The following is a 20,185-nucleotide window of genomic DNA, read 5'->3' on the forward strand; positions in this document are numbered from 1 at the left end:
CGAATGACTCACTGCAGATTCGATAATAACAAATCTACTGAAAACATGAAAAACACGAAAATAAAAGGCGCCTCAATGTCTTAAAACCGCATGGAAAATACCTAGCTCTATCTAATCATAAACAATTTAATCTCGCCGCTACAGTACATCAATAAAGTAAATAAGTAAAAAAATAAACTGCTTATACTTTCGCTATGATAAACGCACTGATTCTAGCTGCCGATTCCTGGCTCGCTCGGCTCGTATTGTTGTGAACCACTCGTGTTTTCGTGACAAACATTTCTGCTCATCTCACTAACGTTCTCCGTTTTGTTTCTCTATTACGGCGACCGAAAAACGAATATTTTCGCGCCAGGGACACGGATCACCGCTCCTGCGAATCGTTAGCGCTAGCAGTCGCATCGATTTGTGCTCTGCTCTATATTTAATTAAAAATTACGAGGAAAATTTCCACTATAAAATACCCCGATAAAATGATACCAAACACATAAATTATTTTTTTACCTATATTTATCAGCTGCAACTACTGGCTCCTAGATATAATGAACCAAGTACGAAAAACCGGCCAATTAGTTATATTCAGCTACTGAAAATATCCGAAGAGGAACAATGCTAATAATTGAACGCAGTGAAATCGGATAAGGCAAAACAACCTCCCGCATGACAGTGAGTTAAGAGAAAGTAGATTCCCGTGACATGTTCGCTGATAATTGGATGGTGCGCGGGGAACGATAACAAACAGGCTTGTATGAACGAACAATACCTTGCTGTTTGTTCCTTAACACAAGGAACCCCGATATTCGAAGCCAGCAGCGAAATACAAGCCATGTGTTATCAATGTAACTGTCGAAGATCTTTTTTAGAACGTGATAAGTCATTTGCGTAGTTACAAGTTATGTAGAGCTTCGCCTATACACTATACTAATCCTAAACCAGACTCGAAATGGAACACCGACTTGATGGTCATTTAGAGCTCAACATAGCTGAGTGCAACTAAGAATAAATCCTACATACGCTAAAAACTTTAATTCGGCAGTTGGCGCTATTGAATTGCTTGCCTAGGGCAAAATATTTTGAACGTGATGCCCTGAATTTAGGGTTGAAAACCAGCAGATCAATAATTTAACGCAGCAAGGTCACGTTTCCAGACAACAGGTCTGGTAAATTAGCAGTGTTTCCGAATACTAATGGTTCCGAAAGAACGGTTACGATAGGAAAACTAGTTAGGTAGCACTGGGAATTAAATTACCGTAATTAAGGCGAGCAAGGACAAAATTTCGAGGGAAAATAGAATAAATTTTTAATGCCGTCGACACGCATGTTTCTGGCAGTTTTTAGGTGCAACTCAAATGCACTTTTAGTAAGCATTTAAAAAGCCTGTACACTTATACAGCAAGTATACAATTTTAGCTGGGCAATTTTGGGGCAAAAGTTGGACAAAATATTTGACATCGTAAAAATCATTAAGGCCACAAAAACGTTAAATTTTTATCGTGAAATAAATACAGAATCGTTTTGCGTGGGTTGTATATACACAACCCCAATGTTTTTCTAACCACATAAGAAAACAAACAAAATTGATTCCCCTTCTAAACACAACACACCATTAAAAGGCTATCGAACCAAACCATTTGTACGGAAAAATATACCCAGAGCCAGGAACAAAACATTCTGAATGGCGAACTCACCTGGTGTATGGGTGCCCGGGATATTTTTCGAATCATCCTGTTCTAATGGTTTCGGTTTGAGGCCTAATTCCGACAATGGGGTTTTCGTGATCCCTATCGGTACATGAGCTGTGAATAAATTTAATTAGGTTTCATTGTATTTTTATTCTAAAATGGGACAGTGGGCGCATTTGGGTACTATTTATCCGGATAAATAATAAAATTATAGAGAACTATAACTTTCAATGACAAATGTAAATGCCAACCTATTATAAGGTCCTTTCCAATTATACTAACGAACAACTTTAAAAAAATTTAACATATTTTCTAGTCGTCAGTAGTTCACTGCGATGGTGTATCCTTGATTCTAACAATAAATGATTATTCTGAATTTGGAATTACAACCATTATTTGCAGTTACCTATTGGTGATGTTAAGTTAGTGTATGGAGTTTTGGGTGTAATTGGAAAAGCTGGGGTAGCGGGGTGGGGACTTCTTTCCTCTTTGGGTGAATCTGGTTCCAGGTCTTCTTTGTAGCTGTGAATGTCCTGTAAGAAAGAATGTTTTTTATATAAAATATGAGAAAAAATTGTACCGTAGATTGGGGTACGTGGTACAAGCTTTCATTCTTTTCATTTAGTAGTAAACAAAGAATATTTACAGAATTATGTATTCATATCTTCATGACTAAAAAAATAACGTTGTTAATTTATAAAATCACGATCAGGAAACATGCAATACAGGTATACTATCTTCTTCCACAGTACTATAGTACAGATACTGCTCGATAGCAACTGAAGGTACGATTAACACTACCCCGGGCGGTTAGACTATATTATAACATTTCAACAATTCGTATTTTATAACTCGGCGTGACGATTCCGATAATTCAAGTAAGGACAATACGTCATCAGAACAATTCATAAAACTTTAAAATTTGCTGCTTTAAATGTGTATGTTTTTTTCAACTAAAATGCCATTTTGATCTCGAGTTCACGATTGCCATTTTACTTTGGTTAAAAGGTCAGTAAAAAACAAATAATCTTCAAAGGACTTCGAATTGTTTATATTTAATTCAAGCAATCGTGATGAGTTGTTCGGTCAAACAAATTAGCGAGGATTGATTAAATAGAAGCACTTGTAACGACCCACTGCGGATTAATTAAATTCTCATATTCAAACAGACTTGTTTCGAACAACAGTTACAAAATTGACACTTCAATGACAAAAGTCTGTCTAACGCTATGTCAACTTAATTAAGATATTTTATTGATACAATAATGCATTAAGTATAACGTGTAGTTTGAAAAACTATTGGGATTTGCTATTACATATTTGAATATAGTAGATTGGGATAGGATATTATCTATTTTTTATTCTCTTCGTTGGTCCCATTTGTATTACAAAGAATAATTACAGAATTTTATAACTAAAACCCCGCGATTCTAAATAGCGTTGGTAATTGTTCAAAGCACGATCAGTAAATATGAGATTTAGTTGTGAACGGTATCTCGTCTTACCCCACAGTAATATGTAGAAAATGTACTTGTCTAACGAAATAATAAACTTTGGTGTTCCTTAATAGTTGTAAAAGTATTAAAAAAATTTGTTTACCTCGATTGGGCGTCCTCCTGGGTTGACAGACATTGCAAGGAATAGTTGAGGAGAAAGACGCTCCTCCAGTGATTTCTTATGGGCGGAAGTAGACCCGGAGCTGGATGCGGAAGAGAGAGATCTTCCTACCATCTGCTGTTGAGGTGGGCGGGTATGAGAGGTGCGGGGTGGGTACGAAGGCTGTGGCATGCTGGGAAGAATGTTGTGTTATTGTAGACGTACAATGAATATTGACCTTATATGGGTTGTCGCGGTGGTTAACATTTATGAATAGTTTAAGCTAGAGGTTTGAAAAAACTTACTTTTGATCTTGCGAGAAAACGTCGTCGTTCGTCGGCTCGTTAAAGGTGTCTTTGGAGTCTGTAAAAAGGTCAAATCGTTACAATTAGCTTATGTATAGTAAAGGGGGATTCTGATAATACGCTTCGTGTTAAAAAAAATTACCGTCGGAGGAAAAATATTCCGACGTTTCGTTTTCATTTTCCTCGGGGATTTTGAAAAACTGGCGCCCCTGGTACGGACTGAAGGCACTAGAAGGTCGCTTGGACGAGTTTGGTGGAAAATTCGATACGCATAACTGAGTGCTGTAGAAGTCTGCTACTTGCTGCTTTCGGAAAACTGTCAGCTGATCTGCTGGGTCGTCGTATCGAACGTAATTGCTGTGCAGTGAAACTGTATGTCGACGAAAGCTGTTTTTGCGCTTAACTGTAGGGTTACGGACAGACGCAGATTTTCCAATTTCTTCTATAGCGGGTGTTGTCTTCCGCTTAGATTTTTTTGACTTTTGTGTGACTGGCCTTGGGGGAGATGGGGGTGAAGCGTTCATGAGGTAGACATCATCGTTGAAGTCGAATCTCTTCACCCACACGTCTTGTTTTACTGGTTGTGTTGGACTTGCGCCAAGTCCAGATGATGCATCAGAGTTTAAACTGCTTCCGTGGCTGGGAGGCGAACGGTTAGTGTTTGGACTTGGTGTAAGTGCTTCCATCTCCGCTAACACTGCCTCAAGCACAGCAAAACTATCCATAGCGTCTTCTCTCATTGCTCTGTGTAAAAATATTCCGTATTTCCGTTGATCTTTAACAATACAAATGGTAGAACAGCTCTTTTTCAACAAACGACCTGACCTGTAAACCAACAAGTGGTAATTTAGGCTCTCATCCAAGTAATGACAACTTTAATAACAAAATTCTGATCTTTCGGACTCTGGGCGCTGTATAAATTAGGGCGATGACTTTGAATGCCCTCTGCCGCGATTTGATATTTAAATCATTTGCTTTTTATAATCGCACTAAAGCTGTCGTCTCCTGTCACCCACTATTGCTGGTACTTTCGCAGCTAAATGCGATATAAAGTTCGGACTTCTGACGCCAAGATCTGGGCGTTTTTAACATTAATCGGTAGCGGGATTCGCGGACGATCTATATGGCTTTTTACGCCTAGAAATACAGCCTTTGTAATGGACGCTGCAGATCGCTTTAACTCCATCCCAAATAATTCAAATACTAAACATACACGAGTAAAAAGCGTCTTGAAAGACACCGAATTCCACGGCAAAGTAGGAATTCCCGAGCATTGTCAATGGGGGTATGTGACCTCATGCGCGGCTCTCCGGCATTTCCACTGATAGACAACATCGTTTCTCGCATACGCTGCCCGTATAGAAAGTTATAAATAACCAGCTAATCCAAGCAAACGAATAGTTGGTAAATTCTTTTGCATTGCTCTATTTAAGCGATTGATTAAATTACTTTCCTATCCTGCCCTGCTTATGTAAACAGTTATAACCCCGCAAAATTGATCTTACTGTCTATGTACACTAAAACCCGCATTATTCTTCGCCTTGAAACCGCAGAGACGGAAACCTTGCAATACGACGCCAGTATAGTAGTAACTTATTAAACTGCTGCGGTTTTACAGTCGTCGGCAAACGAGACCGTTTGCACCGCTTTTACACTGGGTCGTAAACCCGCCAGCGACGCTGACCTACAGCCGAACCTGCGACCGAACTTCTGCGGGCGATCTGGACTCCTACATGACGGCCGGTGATCTTCAATCGCCGATTCGCACTCATACGCCATCCGTCGGCCCGAGAAAGGCAGGCATCGCCCAGGCGGGTAAACATTAATTAGCGAGCCAATCTCTGCCTTGAACAAGCGGTCGAGCAAGCTGAATAGTTGCGAAGCAAACAACAGATTTCCAGAGTAAACAAAGTCACTCGAATGCTGTCCTCGTAACTTCGCATTTCCCAGTAAACTAGAAAACACACCGAAGTGAAAATCTTAGGCAAACATTACTCGACTATCGCTGACCGTTGCGCGCTATAATCGCAACTTTACAAGCATTGGTCATACCGAGTTATTCATTTTCCAATTCAATTACCGTGAAAGGAATACCGTCATATCGTCATAATACGATTAGTGCGCATGCTCCATGCCTAACCATTGGAGCACAGGGTACGACCTCGAACGACCCTATAACACAGGTCCAATGCAGCGTAAGCGTATTCCAAATAAGCTAAATGCGCAAAGTAATACAATCAATATACAACCATTTAATGTTCGTTTTCGTACGAGCCTGAATGGGCAGATAGACGAAACAATCCTTTGCGATTAGAGTGCGGTTCGTCCTGTGGTTTGGTTAACAAACATCCTGTATCCGACATCTGTTGTTCTGTGTCCCTGGCTCCTGCTTACCTGATTAAATCAAGAGCCAAAATAGCAGGACTCGATGCTAAACTAATTCTGCCGTCAAATACTATGGTATAGCGCTTATAACGAAATCTGCCGTCAAATACTACGGTAACGCTTACTATAAAAGCCATGTTTGTAAAAATATTAGTAACGTTACTAATTAAACCGTGGAATGCTTATGTACACAATGCATATACCATTTACTGGTCAGCCTATAATACACATTTACCCCATTTGCGCGCAACCTTATTACAGTACTGGCAATTAACTTTAGGGTATATGGCACGCGTATACGGAACCGGTGTCTTACACTATGCATATTACCACAAAAAAAATTTTCTAGGTTGTTCATAGACAGCTAATAAGATATCTATTGTCGTCGACACGTCACTTCGCCTGAAATAGACAACTACGATTGGCATCAAAGTTGTCAGAAACCTCACAACCCTGCTGCACGTCTAAGCTAATGAGTTTCTATATCTATACAACATAAAGCGACGGTGCTACGCGCACCGACTGAGCTTTATATGCAAAACTTCCCGATTTAGTTTTTTTCCGCGATAAATTGCAAAATTATTCAAACTTCTCTTCTACTTCGCTGGTTTAATTAGCCATTAGCCCGCGCTGCAACCTTGCATCATACAACACAGTTACAAAGCGCGGATAAAAATGTATTGATTGCCCTCGTGGCAAAAGGCTCGTTGAGTGGTGTCAAGTGGCAATGGTTTGTCGAGCCCAATACAGCCAAGTGTGCTGTCAGTGGTAACAGGTTTAAGCGGGCTTCATGGATCGAAAAATTCGAAACGGCCATGGTAAAAACTCATTTGACTTCGACTGTCATAAACAATAGAGCGAACGGATCAGGGCCACTTATCAGCAGACAGAAATGAAGTCCCTGCCCCTGCTTTGCGAAGGTCAAACTTGACAGTAAATAAATTCGCTCCCTTTCTTTGTTAACCCTGGCCTATTCGATGATAACGCTTTCTCAGCTTGTTTAAAAACTAAACTAGGTACAATGAGATCTAAAGGCAAAACTCTTTGAACACAACCTGTACATGGGCTTAACTAGAGTGACTAAACTGTGACGTACCTCGGCTCATCCGTCCAACTACCTGCTCGCTTGTCGTCAAAACACAGCGGCCGTCGTTCTCACAGTTAAACAACCCAACTCCCGTTTTATCTTTTACTGTCGGGACATTTGAGGCCAGCACTCTGCGTCGAACCGAGACGGTAACTTTTACGTCGGAAGCGGGGATCAACACGGCAGTAAATGGGAAATCAAACCAATTGCACTTTAGTTAACTAGTTGATGGACTCGTTTGAGGTGAAACGTGGTACCAAGGATGGGGAAAGAAGATTACGTCAGTGAGCATGAGGCACATGCTTGGGTCGTCATTGGCTTGGATAGTTTCCGCAATACAGTCATTATCAGTTGGTGAAAGAGCATGTCGGCTATCCGAGTTCTTCGGTGGCGCTCCCACAAAACGATTGACTGCCTCGGTTCACACAGTGCACCCAGCATGATAACTATATAAGGTACCATTGCGTGTGTACGTCAGTGCGACTTCCAGGGCCAAACATTACGTAACGGCGCTTGTTGTCGAGGAAAATATAACTTCCACAACTCGAGATGCGGCTTCCCATTTGAATAATGTTTCGGCGCTATTTATAAACGCCAAAGGTTTGCCGACGAACACAGCTGGAAAACTGCGACCACAAATGGCTATTAATGTGAGCGGTTTGAACAAATTGCTGGTTCGGGGTGTTTCAGTGGTGAACTGACCTCTGTTGAATTACCTTTACCTAGCTTAACAGAGCAGTACTTAAACCTAAAGCCTGTAATTTCATTCAGCCCACATCGGTAAGCAGCGGTTTTACCATCCTTTATCGGCAGGAGCCTGTTTTGCCACAAATTCTGGGAGGCTAAATCTGACAACCTAATGATTAGCTGGATTCACACGCACATGTCCAACGTTTTCCACATTTCGTTTATAACATGGTTTACCAGAGGCTCTGGTCCAGAGCCAAAATCGAAGTAAAATTGCTCGCTAAAATTTACACGTAAAGTACTAACCTTGGCCAATGGAATTTTGCCGCATAAGCTGTGCCAATTCAAAGCCGTGTGAAAGTCTCCTTGAGACAGAGTCGTAGCTGCTTCTTGTACGTGAAGGCGGTCGGGGTGGAGTTTCTGTAGTGCTACTACTGTAAAGTTAAAAAGATTAAAAATCCCATTTTCTTTATATTTTTTCTGCAGGTAATTTCATATAGGCCAGAATCTATTTCAACGCAGACTAACGCAGCTATTTACCTATAGTGTAAGACTGTAAGTAATATCGCAAGTACTTTATTAATTTTCTATTGCATATATAATACTGTGGAGTAAGATAGGATGGGACGAGAAAAATAAATAAAACGTATCCCACCTTACCCCAAGCCACTATACATGAAAAATGAAGCTACCTGCTGGTTACCTTTGCTTGCTGTTGCTGATGTTAACTAATTTACAATAAACACACACCACACCTAATGCATTCTGTGCATGAATTCACGTATGTTAATATACAGTGTAATTGTACAAAGCCTAACTCACCTCTGCGACTCTTGCGTGTGTTGGCCAACATTTGTCTCCATTTTTCTATCACTATCAATGGAAAACGAGCGTCGCCTTCTCAGAACTGCCTCTGATTTGGCTGGTGTGGTTTGGTTCGCTGGAAAATAAAAGGACATGTTAGAGCCGATGACGCACATAACTGGTTCTATAAAGATACCATGCATGTAATATTGCTATGCGTAGAGGCGGTGGTGCAATGGTAGCAGAAAGTGAACAAAAACGCAGGGTTGTACAGAACATACAAAAGAGAAAACATATTCACATGTGTATGATAATATTGTCAGTTCTTACATGTAACGCCATTGAAATTCTGTGACAGCTGTGCTATGTACATGTCTAACTCGTCAAGTTGATTCTGCAGTTCCAACTGGTCCGTCTTCTTTTTGTTGTCTTGTGACGGTGCAGCTATTTGGGTGGCTGGTGGGCTTTGCTCGGGCCTGGTATTGAGAAAGCATTGTTAAAGCAATGATATAACACAGTATCAATTGTAAAATTCAATAGGCATTCCAGAAATTCCTACAAAACTCTATATAGGCCACACAAAATTAATTCCTTTATACTACGCTCTATGGGCTTTTGTTTTCGGTCAGTGGGCCTTAGCCTTTTCAATTTTGGACCAGTGGTCAGCGATAAAACAACAATGACCGTTCGGAAGTAACCGCGAATTGCTGTATTTACAACGGCGGTGGTATTTCCGTACCGAACTAAACGGCCTCGTCAAACACGCGATGAGCTGGTTACATAGTCATTTGCTAAATCGTCCTACGTCATCATTATCGATTTGACGTAGGCAGAGTGCGCGATATATTTAGGCGACGGGGCAACCGTTTTAGGAGCAAGGTATTTGGACAGCTGCTACTTTTCGCTTGGCGGATATTCTGTTGAAACAACACGTACACAAAGTGAACCTTCCGAACGAAGTGCTTAAAAGTCCTAATCGAAAGCGAAGGGCACTTTGTCAATATAAATAATGAGAAAGGTCGAATTGTTACACGAGCCGTGCCAACATCAAAAACGGTGCGGATGCATTTTAAAAGAGCTAAATAAAACAAGACTTTACTTACTTAGTGTCACGCTTTATTGCAGAGGCTCCTTTGCGAATGCTGGAGGTAAAACTATTCTCTTGCTGCTTTGGCCGCTGATCTTCGGGTATTTCATTCAGCATCTGCCGCTGTTTCATTTCAAATTCCAACTGGAACCTTTCCTGCTCTTCCCGCTCTCGCTGTCGCTTCTCTTCCTGGACCTTTATGTCTTGAATCCTTTGCTCCTGCATTTTTCGTTGCTGCTGTTCCAGTGCAGCTTCCATTCGACGAAGACTTTCCCGCTGTCTCTCCTTCATCCGCGCCCTCGCTAGCTCTTCTTGTTTTCGCTGCTCTTGCTGTCTTTCAAGTTCCCGCTGCTGCTCCAATTTTTGCTGGCGCATTAGTTCTTGCTGTTGCTGACGCTGCAGCTCTTGTTGCGCTTGTTGCTTTGCCAGTTGCTGCTTTTGCAGCTCCGCGGGATCATCCTGCTTTTGTCGTTGCATATGCTCTGGATGGTGCATTGGGTGTGCATAGGCAGGGGTAAAGGTAGGTGAGCCAAGCGCCGTAGCAGACGACATACGTTGGGTTATGTAACTATGTGTGGTAGGGGCTGGACCGTTGCGTTGGGTAATGTAGCTGTGTTGTTGGTGGCTCTGTAAAGTGACTACGTCCGGTGACGCCATAGTGGATACCATTTTCTCACACTCGGCGAATCCCTGTGAAAATAGTAAATCAGTAACATTGCTTTGTGAATAATAGGTTAATTTAGTTTTATGGAACTGTGAAACATAAAAATAACTACAGGATAAACCCAACCTAACACATATGTGAGAACAACGTACACAAATTAATCAGTAGCTTCGTATGTCAATCTTCCTACGATTGTCCTTGTCCTGTCTTTTATGAAACAAAATGCAAACACTTTTTACTTACTCAAAACCTATGTTGAAACACTACAATCTATAAACCAAACAGACATTTCATTTAGACATTTCATTGCAAATCAAATCGAGAGAAAATGTAATACATTCAAACCAAGTCAATAAACCTTCTGTCTTTTTCTGGCCTGTCTGGAAATGTTTGTGATTTCAATAGAAAGTGAACTCCTCTCGCTTCAATGCCTCATAGCGTAACCTGGTATTTGCAGGTGCATTGTCTTGTGTGGGTAGCCACCGCTTAAGCCGCGACCCAGAGTTTTTGTCTTGCTAGAGTGTGGCGTGAGAACCGAGGTCGAGTGTTGCACTTGCCTTGGGACTTTCTAAATTAACTGCTGGCTGCTGTTTTGACGCGCGTACGTTTCAAACGCCACCTATATCTGCCCACCACAACGAGGTTTACAATTTCGACTAATTTGCACGGGAATTTCAGCAGCGCTGCGTTTTGCTATTGGTATGCCTTTGTCTAATCCAGAACGAAAACAACTGTACCTTAATTCTAAAATCCAAGTTTCCCTAAAGACTGTAGGACCCTAATAACAGCATTGTTATATATTCTAAAGGTGCGAACGACCCGATTTAATGAGGTGTTAATACCGGAATTACTGTTAACACCTAGATCGACAGGAACAATAACCTGACCAAGCCGGAAAGTAACCTAACGCACATTCAGTATTGAAATATGCGTGAACTGCTATAACCAGACAACCAGAAACAACTCAATTTACAATGCATTGCTTAGCAACAAATCTAACATGGTATCGCAGTACAGGCGACGAAGTAGAAATGAAAATGAATTTATTATTTACAGCTATAGATAAAAGCCTTGGTCGGCAGAAGAAGGCACAGTTAACTGCCTGACATAGCTTCGTGATCGGACTATATCGTAACTGAAGGCGGCTATAATTGTCGCTAAGTGGCAATCAACTCTTCCTACGACCGAGCACCTGCCAAGCACATAACGAGCGCAACTAAAAATGTCTCGGTCCAATTACCAATGTTTAATTGGGCCCTTTAAACGTACAGTCAATACGGAGACTTCGGAAATTTTACTCTTGAAATCCATCACCAAAAGATGCACATATGCGGGGAAATCGCACGAACAGGCGGGATTTGGAAATTGTTCTGCTATATAAGAGTCAAGGCACTCAAAAGCTTATCTTCAAGATAGCTCCGACGTCTCCAGGTCTCGCCTTGTCGCCGTAAATACCGCCATATGCCACTGGCTCCGGGCCAGAATTTTGAAAGTTGATTATTTTTAAACCAGTTACACTGAACGTCGATTAGAGGCCACACGATAACAGACACGCGGTTAAAATTAGACGGATTACAATATGCAAACTATGTTTAAAACATTACAGTCATTTGAATATCGCAGAGGCGATGTATACCACTTCATTTTTAGTTTGTTATGGTCGCCATGACGCTATATATTAAACGAAAATTGCACCAGTATAACTTGTCCTAAATCTACTGCTAAAAAAAGCTATTTTAAACTATGTTTCTCATCTTACGGTGCTTTGACCACCTACGATCATTGACTTCAAACTGTTATACGCCACTTTTCCTCGGAAAGCGGCGGGTGTCCAGTTTTACGGCTTGGCCCATTTACTTTAAAAGGGGTCCTCTCAGTCAATCGATTTGGTTTAGAAAAGCGATCATCGACACGTACCGAGGTTTATTGCTACACATTACGAAACTGACGAGTGATCGGGGGCGCCAACAGGTGTGAAAATCTGCTGTTTACAAACTCCTGGGTTCGGTTTACGGTAGATCCGTTGTCGCAATGATGCAAGGCTAGTTGGACAACCCTGCTGGGCAACAAAAGCGCATGCGCGATTGAAACAAGAGGGCATAACAAGCGCCGATTAAAATATCCCGTTCCCGCCGACAACAGTATTCAGTTTACGGACCACCCGGTCTTTTTCTGGCTAGAACGCGCTCGGTCGAAAAACCACGTAGAAAATAAGTCTGTTGATTTACGCATTTAGGCTGAAACAACATCGATTTTGTCTGTGTCTAGAAAACCAAGAGAATTTGGTTTCTTGAACTAACCGTTCCTTATCCGTCTCATTTTCTCTGCGTTCCACATATGGCTTGTCTGACACGCTTCGGCGGCGCGTGGCCTTCCATTATGACATCACAATGAACCACCGCTCTGACGTTCGTCGCAGATGTCCGGCGCGGTCAACACTTGCGCAAACAAATAATCGGGTATTGTGACGAAATAATCACACCTTGCTACAAAACAATTACAGGATACACCTCAAACGTCAGCCTAACACATTCCGTACACTTGTGCCAAATGCTAACAGTTGTGATTATCACGCCACGGGAGTGGTAACTTACAAAATCCTTATATTTAAACAGGAATTTCAAACTTTTATAAAAGCCTATGATAGCTATTTACTGCTGAGACGTCATTTAACTTCTGTCGTTATGCTGAATACCTATTTTCAACGGCTTAATTTTTTTAATTTTGAAATTTACGAAAACTATCCATTCCTTACGGTCTCCAAATTTAAGCGCTTAAAAACTTAAGAACCAGTTTGCGTCACGTTATGGCCATATGTTTTACAGATATTCAACCTGCGTACAAAGCGCCGAGTCTGGTTTCATGCTTGGACTAGCTGGCGACAAAAACAACTACAGTCTTCGTTGGCCCCTGCACCCGATATAACGCATTAGCTAATGCGGAGTTCGACGAGAATGCGAGTTTACGTTATCTGTGACCTGACACGGGTCCGTGCTCACGTCATTCCGCGGGGAGACGAGATAAACCTGGCCGCAAAACACGAAGCAGATTCGCGGCGGCGAAGCGAGCGATGCGGAAATTTGCAGTGCCCCTGAGCTGCTTCGAATCGCTCGCATTAGTTGATGGATTGACGACGGTGATTGAGGGCGAGATAGCGGGTTGGAAATTTGAAACGTAAATGCCATGTAACGGGACGAAAGGTTCACGGGTATACAAACAATAAGATGCACGTATGTAAGATAAGCCGCGAGAATACATGCCCGGATAGACTACATTCCGCTAAGCTGTACCTTGCTAATGAATGGAGCGCGGCCCTGGGTGTATTGTAAACGATACGGCGCTCCCCCGACTTTGGGAATCGCCTTTTAAGGCTGCAGTAAGCTATCGACCAACGAGCAATGAAATGTGCTCCTTCGCTCGGAAATTTGTTTATCAGACGGTTGGAATTCGCAGCACGTACTGTGGTAGCAAGGCCTGGCAACACCCGCCGCAACAAATGGTCTGTTTCAGGTAATGTTTGCCTAAATCAGTTGAACCCAAATAACGTGTATGAAAAGGGTTCCCTTCACCTAAAGTTTATAAAAAAAAAATATTATTCTGTTATCTTTGGTCAAGGACGTGACAAACTATTTCAAACATATTCGAATGTCCGTTATACATAATTTCAGAGGATACAGTCCGCCCCCTTGAAGAATAAGATCACAAAGCCCGCGATAGTGTGAGACGACTTAACCTGCGTTTAACCCGAGCGTGGAGGTTTATATTAGAGGTCGGTTTCCCGGCAAGTGAAGATAATCGAATTAAACAGAAGGAAAGGAAGCGGCGAATAATAACATGAATCCGCGGCTATATGGTATTTGCAAATCGCACTAAATAAGTTAAAAGGTGTATGAAGGTATTTCCGTAGCATGTCAACTCTAAAACAATTCCTTGAAAGTAATAGAATGATGTTTCACTGGCGTGACCAAATTCCTTGAACTTGAATTCGAAACGCGGCGTATCTAAGTCCTTTTAACAGACAGTAGTCAAACTGTATTAGTTCCTACAGACATTTACAATGCTTCTCAATTTTCATTCTACAGGTGTAACAGCGTCACAGTCGGCTCGGATTATAACTGAACAATGGCTCTGGTCGTGTGAGAGGCAGGATGCCGGCATTTGAAAAATTCTTGGCGGGTTCAAAACAGGGCGTTTGGAATCAGTAAAACAACATCAACCTGTGCCAGGCTGTAAATTGAATTGGTTTCGACGCACGAATGCTCGTTCGTAAGTCGATAATTACAGGTTTGCTAAGCCCATATCAACCGCTACAAGACTTCACATTACACGAAGCGCTATGTACTGAGTATACATTAGTTATGTGCTAACGTGCAAAGCAGCACGCGCGTTAATAAAATGGTAGTTCCAAATCGCATTGGTTGTAAGCGGTGAAACACTGGGGGATTCAGAGCTAAACGAGTTTGCTTATTTACACAGCGGTCGGTGCCGAATTATCATTGCATTAGCCACTTAATCCCGCGGGGGACATCGGTCGTAGTGCGCGGGCCGCTTCCAATTAGGAAATATTAGCTTCAACGATGGAAGTGCGGCCAATGGGGATCCGGACAGGGAACGTTAACAATGACTCGGGCTGACTGGAATTACAGCTGATGAATTGGATTAAAAGGGATTTGCGGCCGATTATAACCTACTCTACCGCAAACTACCGAGCTCGTGTTTCTTTAACGTGGATGGGTATAAAACAACGGCTGTCGTGCGTATTTGTTTGTCGTCGAGGGGGCGGAATCACGAAAATCGATGCGAAGACGTCACAGAATCGAAGTTTTGACTATTAAACCCTTATCCAGGTAGATTAACGGCGTGGCCGAGAATATCGTTATAGGAAATTAGGTTTTGGAATTAGATTAATCGACGGAATAAGCAAATCAACCGGCAGTTTACAGAATCGGTAATGAGCTGATTATCTGCGAGACATAAATGACTTACATTGTCCAAACCATATTGATTACATAATGCGCATAATATGACAATGATTGGGCGTTTTTACATGAATCGAGTTCGTGGGGTAAAAATCAAAAGTGCTTTACAAGTTACGTATTACTACGTTGTATAACGATATCGTGGGATCAAATACTCTTATATACTTATTAACAATGCCAGACGCTAACTCTATTCATACAGTTCTATGGGGTAAGCTGGGACACATTCACAACATAATATACAAGCATTCTAATCGTGTTTTAAACAAATAACAACTCTCTATATGGGAGTCATAAGGTTACGGTTTTATAATTTTATAAATGTTCTTTGTTTACTACCAAATAGGACGGGAAAATATAGAATAAAGGTTGTCCTATTTTACCCCAACCTACTGTACTACTGTACATAAAAATAGACGGGCCTATAATTCATACAAAATTGCACATGGCAGCACTTCACATACTTATAGGTACTCATACATATAGCTGCACCTTTACAACACTTTTAATGACTGAAACCAAAGATGTAAAACTTGTATCAGTCGACAAAAAAAGCGATAAACTGATCTAAACTCGTATAACGTATATGATTTCTGGATGCGATTCTACTTACGCCTGCTCGGGAACCGCAAACGTTTCTTTCCGCTACAGCAGCAAAAAACAATGCAACGAATGACATAAGTAAATAGAATTTTATGGCCAAACGAATTTCAGTTATACGGAACGCGATTTATAAAATAATTTGATAAATTACTAGCTAATGTTTTGAAATATAGCCTACGCACTGGATACAACTTTAATTCGACATTTATCACACTAAAACGTTCGTAATTATTTTTCCTAAGTTCTTTATTTACACCTGAAGTTAAAATTCACCTAATGCACTTATACAGCGCGCATTGTTGGCACACCTACGTTCAAATGCCTTGCACCTTTTCATTAAGCCGACCTCATACTACATAATTCATAGCCTCCTTGAAAGAAAAAAAAATAACAAAAAATACACGCCGGGATAGCTCGTATTTTAGGCTTACATTACCCCTAAATAAATTTCTGCTGGCCCTAAATGAGAAAACCTGTAAAATTTATTTGATACTTTACACGCCGGATTATTTATCTATTTAAAGTGCATTTCAAGCCGGTGTACAGCTGCTAAAAGCTTCTGCTAAGCGATGCCGGTGTCGCTATCTATTGGTTGTTCAAACAGTTCAGTTCTTGGAAAAAGGGACCGAAACCGAGACATTTTTTCCAATAAACACAGGTCCTTGAAAAAAAGACAACGGAATCTCTCGAAAACAAAAATCGACTTTCGACCAGAAATAAGTCCAAGTTCACCAGAGTTTTATAAGGTCATAAATAATTGAGCTGGCAAAGTAAAGGTGGTCTGAGATCACCATAGCAACGGGTACAGGGTTCACAATTAATCTTCATTTTCGCAGCGGAAGACAAGACTTCAGTTAAGATAAAGGCGATTTCAATCGGATGCAGGAACACTTTGTTTACGCAACAAAGCAACGGTGGGTGCTGTAAATCTTACATTATATACCCATCGTATAATTAGATCGTGTCCAAGATTAGTTCTGGCTTACAACGGTTCTCGGAGAACTGATAACAAATTGACAAGTCTGCCTAATTAAGACTATACTAAAAATTGCGGGGTAGAGAAAAAACGGAATAAAGAGGGTAGTGAATACCACACATACATATATCTTAGTAAAACACACTTACTCTAGGTTTCCCAGCGTCCGGTGCGGACTGGGTGACAGCTAAGTCGAGTTCCTGGACCGATCGCAAAAGCTCATCTATGTCTTGTTTTTCCTTGGCTGTCATGGACCTGGCGCCCGAGGTGGCGTGATTGGTATCTTCGTTTCTGTGGTGTGGGGGGCGGGGGAGAGTACTGCTCACTAAGTGCAAAGAGTGACTGCCTGTCAAAACAAATGTTGCAAATTTATTTTACAACAGTATAAAACAGATTTAATTTTACGCTGGTCGAAAAGTGACCACAGGCTGCACTTTTTATTGAGATATCGTCGTTATACCTTTTAACTTTGTGGGCAAAGTACTTGTACTGTAGCCGTAGCTGTTTCGCTTAATTTTTTCTTCTTTTTTTAGTTTTATCTTGCTCTGCATGAAAAAGGATTAGTTGCGATTAAGTTTATAACATTAGTTATACCTCTTTAAATATCACATACCACCTATATAGTTAAACTACAATACCCATTTAGTTGGACATAAATACCTGCTGCTCCTGTAACCACAGCAACCGTTTCCTCGTGTTTTCGATCTCCTCTTGAACTCTTAGCTCCTCTTCCTCTTCGTTTACATCACCCTCCGTCTTTTCTTCTTGGTATGGAAGACCATTAGTGTTCTCCGTTGACGACTCCATGACATTTCGAGGACTTGGTGATTTGGTGTCAATATTCGTACCCAGGTTCGACTTGGTAAAAACATCGTTATTGAGACCGCAAAAAGGCGATGTATTACCACTCATATAATTTACTTACTTCAGAGTCTTTGTAGACGTTTTTGATTCGGATAAATTGGACATCGGCCTCTTTAATCGGCTGGAAATGTATTGTTTCCTGAACTGGCACTACGGCCTGCTGATGACTGAAGAAATTCCCGTTGTTGTTTTCATTACTTTTTTCATTTACATCTACTGTTTGTACAGATGTATTTAACATGGTGCAGTCGTCAGTCACCACTGACGTACTGGTAAGCGGGACTGAGTTTCGTGCAAGTTTTGGACTAGGTCTCAGATCGCCGGCGGACGAAATAGCCATCGCACTGCCATCTATACCACTGTCGATATCACTGCTGGAAGTCGCTTTTTGTACGGGTGCAGAGACGGTATGCATGTCCAACGAATGTCCAGAATCAAGGCTGTCTTTATGGTTGCCGTTCAGCATGTTTTCTACGGCGGTCAGCTCTGCAATGGTCGAGTAGCCACCGGTTTCGAGATTGCTATCAACAAACATAGTTCCGTTCGCCACCTCGGATGTAGAAGTGTGGTTATTCACTTGGTTTAACAAATAAGAAGAGTTGTCGGGTCTAGCGGTTACTAACACCGCCGATTTTGCAAGTGCTGATCCGAGAATAACGTCACGATCAGGTAATGCATATTCAGGACTCTTGTCCTGAAATTTCGGGTTGTAGTAAGGCGCCGGGTAGTTAGGTAACGGGGGCTCGAAATCGGGCGAATCATCATGTAGACCCCTTTCCATATAACCATCTAGGTTTCCAATTTCCGGGTAAACTCGGTCGTTTGAGCTTCGTCTATCCGGCGTGCTGCCATTCGGAGTGAGCGCGTTGGGAGTTCTCAGTTTCTCTTCCATCAAAAACTCGTTAACTAGCGCCATAGCACTTTCCATGTCGTTTTGCGATACGTTGCTCGCTGGGCTTGCCAGTATACCAGCAACATCGCAATTCATGTTTTCCGGCTTTTCGGATTCAGGTTGGCTAAGTACTCTGTGAAAAATATAAAAAAGTTAGATACACGAATTTCAATGCAGTGATCGGTATGTGGGAAATCTGTACTGTACAACTTACTTCAAACGACTTCTAGATATTAAACTAGCTCAGTTTTAGCTGCCGCATTAACCGGTAGGATTGCGCGCGTTAAATCGACTTTGAATAGACTTATACGTTGCGTGGTGAAACTCGATATGCTATAGTGAGTCCTACACAAACCATCGTAAACATCGAATGAATGAAACCTTCGGCACACGAAGTTGTAATAAGAGACTAAACAGCATCTGTTTAACTATATAAAGACTGCACAAAGTCTCAGTTTTTACCAAAAAATCGTTTTCTGAAGTACGCTTTTTCCGCCCTGCATATACAGCATATGCGCACAGAGGCCTCGGTTTATAAAGACACTGTTAATCAAAGCGGGAGTATTGCCGTCTAATGCTTCCTGTGGCTGTTGACTGTTTCACTCTGAAACAAATTCGCGCGACTTAATAACCAGTATAATATCGACTATGTGGTATAACAAACCTACAGATAAAACACAGTTTCCCTTGAAGCCGAGCAAACGTAAAATGAAGACTGTCTCTCATGTTTAAATTTAAAAATTTTGCTTACAGAGCTGTGCTAACTAACCGACCCACCAGCAGTTCGCGTTACTGGCAAGTGAGGCGTGAAGAACGAGGCATAGTTTCAAGGGAAGCAAGGTATCAAACTAGAAATCAGCGCACGGGACGAGATTTAGATTAGATATGGACGGATAAGACACCTATGGCAAAAAGCTAAGAGAGAAAATTCTTCAACGACGGCATTTCTATTTGTAACCGTATTGACGAACTTGCTTTTCACAGAAAGTGTGTTTCATCATAACATAGGTTCATTGCGCGCGTAATTAGCCGGTGTTGCGGCCTTTCGGTAAACCTTGATGGCTTATAAACTGCCGTGACTTGTTGGAGCTAAAATAGGCGACGTGCGTCAGAGATATAATGAAATATTGCTTCAATCAAAGTTTTGTACATCGTCCAACAGATAGTCATATAACCATGTTTCATATTCATGCGCGTTGGATTCAGTAAATTCTTATTTAAATTTGTGTTATTGTTATTGCGGCGTAATGAGCGGCGTGACAAGGGCACCGGATATTGTAGAATTGCACCGTAATCGGGCTAGCCAATGTTGCAACAACAAGCCTGTTAATTGCGCTTTCAAATACTCCGCAGTAGAAGGTTCGGCGACACAACAGGATCGCTTATACAACATTTGCTTTATTCAGTAACGCGAACAGTAGCATTTACACTAACGGTAACACTCGGTACATTATTTAGGTGCGACGCCGATTGTCTGAGTCAGTGTAGTCAATACGACTCTAGGGAAGTGACTTGTTTCCATTTAATTTATGTTTCCGCAGAAGCAATACAGAGAAACATATACTACGTTCCAT

The 20,185-nt window shown here is 41.5% G+C and overlaps 1 protein-coding gene and 1 long non-coding RNA gene across 5 annotated transcripts in view; one reads left to right on the forward strand and one right to left on the reverse strand.

The window, feature by feature from the left end:
• The window catches only part of LOC149731624 (uncharacterized), a 43,408-nt gene that overhangs the window by 14,223 nt on the left and 9,000 nt on the right, over nt 1–20,185 (reverse strand). For 2 of the 4 annotated variants that reach the window (XM_089884492.1, XM_089884496.1), the window contains exons 5-16: nt 17,781–18,744; nt 17,516–17,713; nt 17,316–17,400; nt 17,005–17,201; nt 9,650–10,323; nt 8,877–9,022; nt 8,565–8,682; nt 8,049–8,176; nt 3,584–3,641; nt 3,282–3,471; nt 2,089–2,215; nt 1,689–1,796 (exon numbers count right to left, since the gene is read on the reverse strand). In XM_089884492.1, coding sequence (XP_089740618.1) covers nt 1,689–1,796; nt 2,089–2,215; nt 3,282–3,471; nt 3,584–3,641; nt 8,049–8,176; nt 8,565–8,682; nt 8,877–9,022; nt 9,650–10,323; nt 17,005–17,201; nt 17,316–17,400; nt 17,516–17,713; nt 17,781–18,744 — 2,993 coding nt within the window. The remainder of the gene's footprint in view (nt 1–1,688; nt 1,797–2,088; nt 2,216–3,281; nt 3,472–3,583; nt 3,642–8,048; nt 8,177–8,564; nt 8,683–8,876; nt 9,023–9,649; nt 10,324–17,004; nt 17,202–17,315; nt 17,401–17,515; nt 17,714–17,780; nt 18,745–20,185) is intronic. The other 2 variants (XM_089884494.1, XM_089884493.1) reach the window with 2 other exon arrangements.
• LOC149731625 (uncharacterized) lies at nt 13,255–17,544 on the forward strand. The gene is made up of 4 exons (XR_016385681.1): nt 13,255–13,807; nt 14,380–14,563; nt 16,538–16,793; nt 17,010–17,544. It is a non-coding gene; the product is annotated as an uncharacterized LOC149731625 (long non-coding RNA).

This window comes from Ciona robusta, chromosome 9 (assembly GCF_009617815.1).
Source record: "Ciona robusta chromosome 9, ASM961781v2".
Classification (NCBI taxonomy): Eukaryota; Metazoa; Chordata; class Ascidiacea; order Phlebobranchia; family Cionidae; genus Ciona; species Ciona robusta.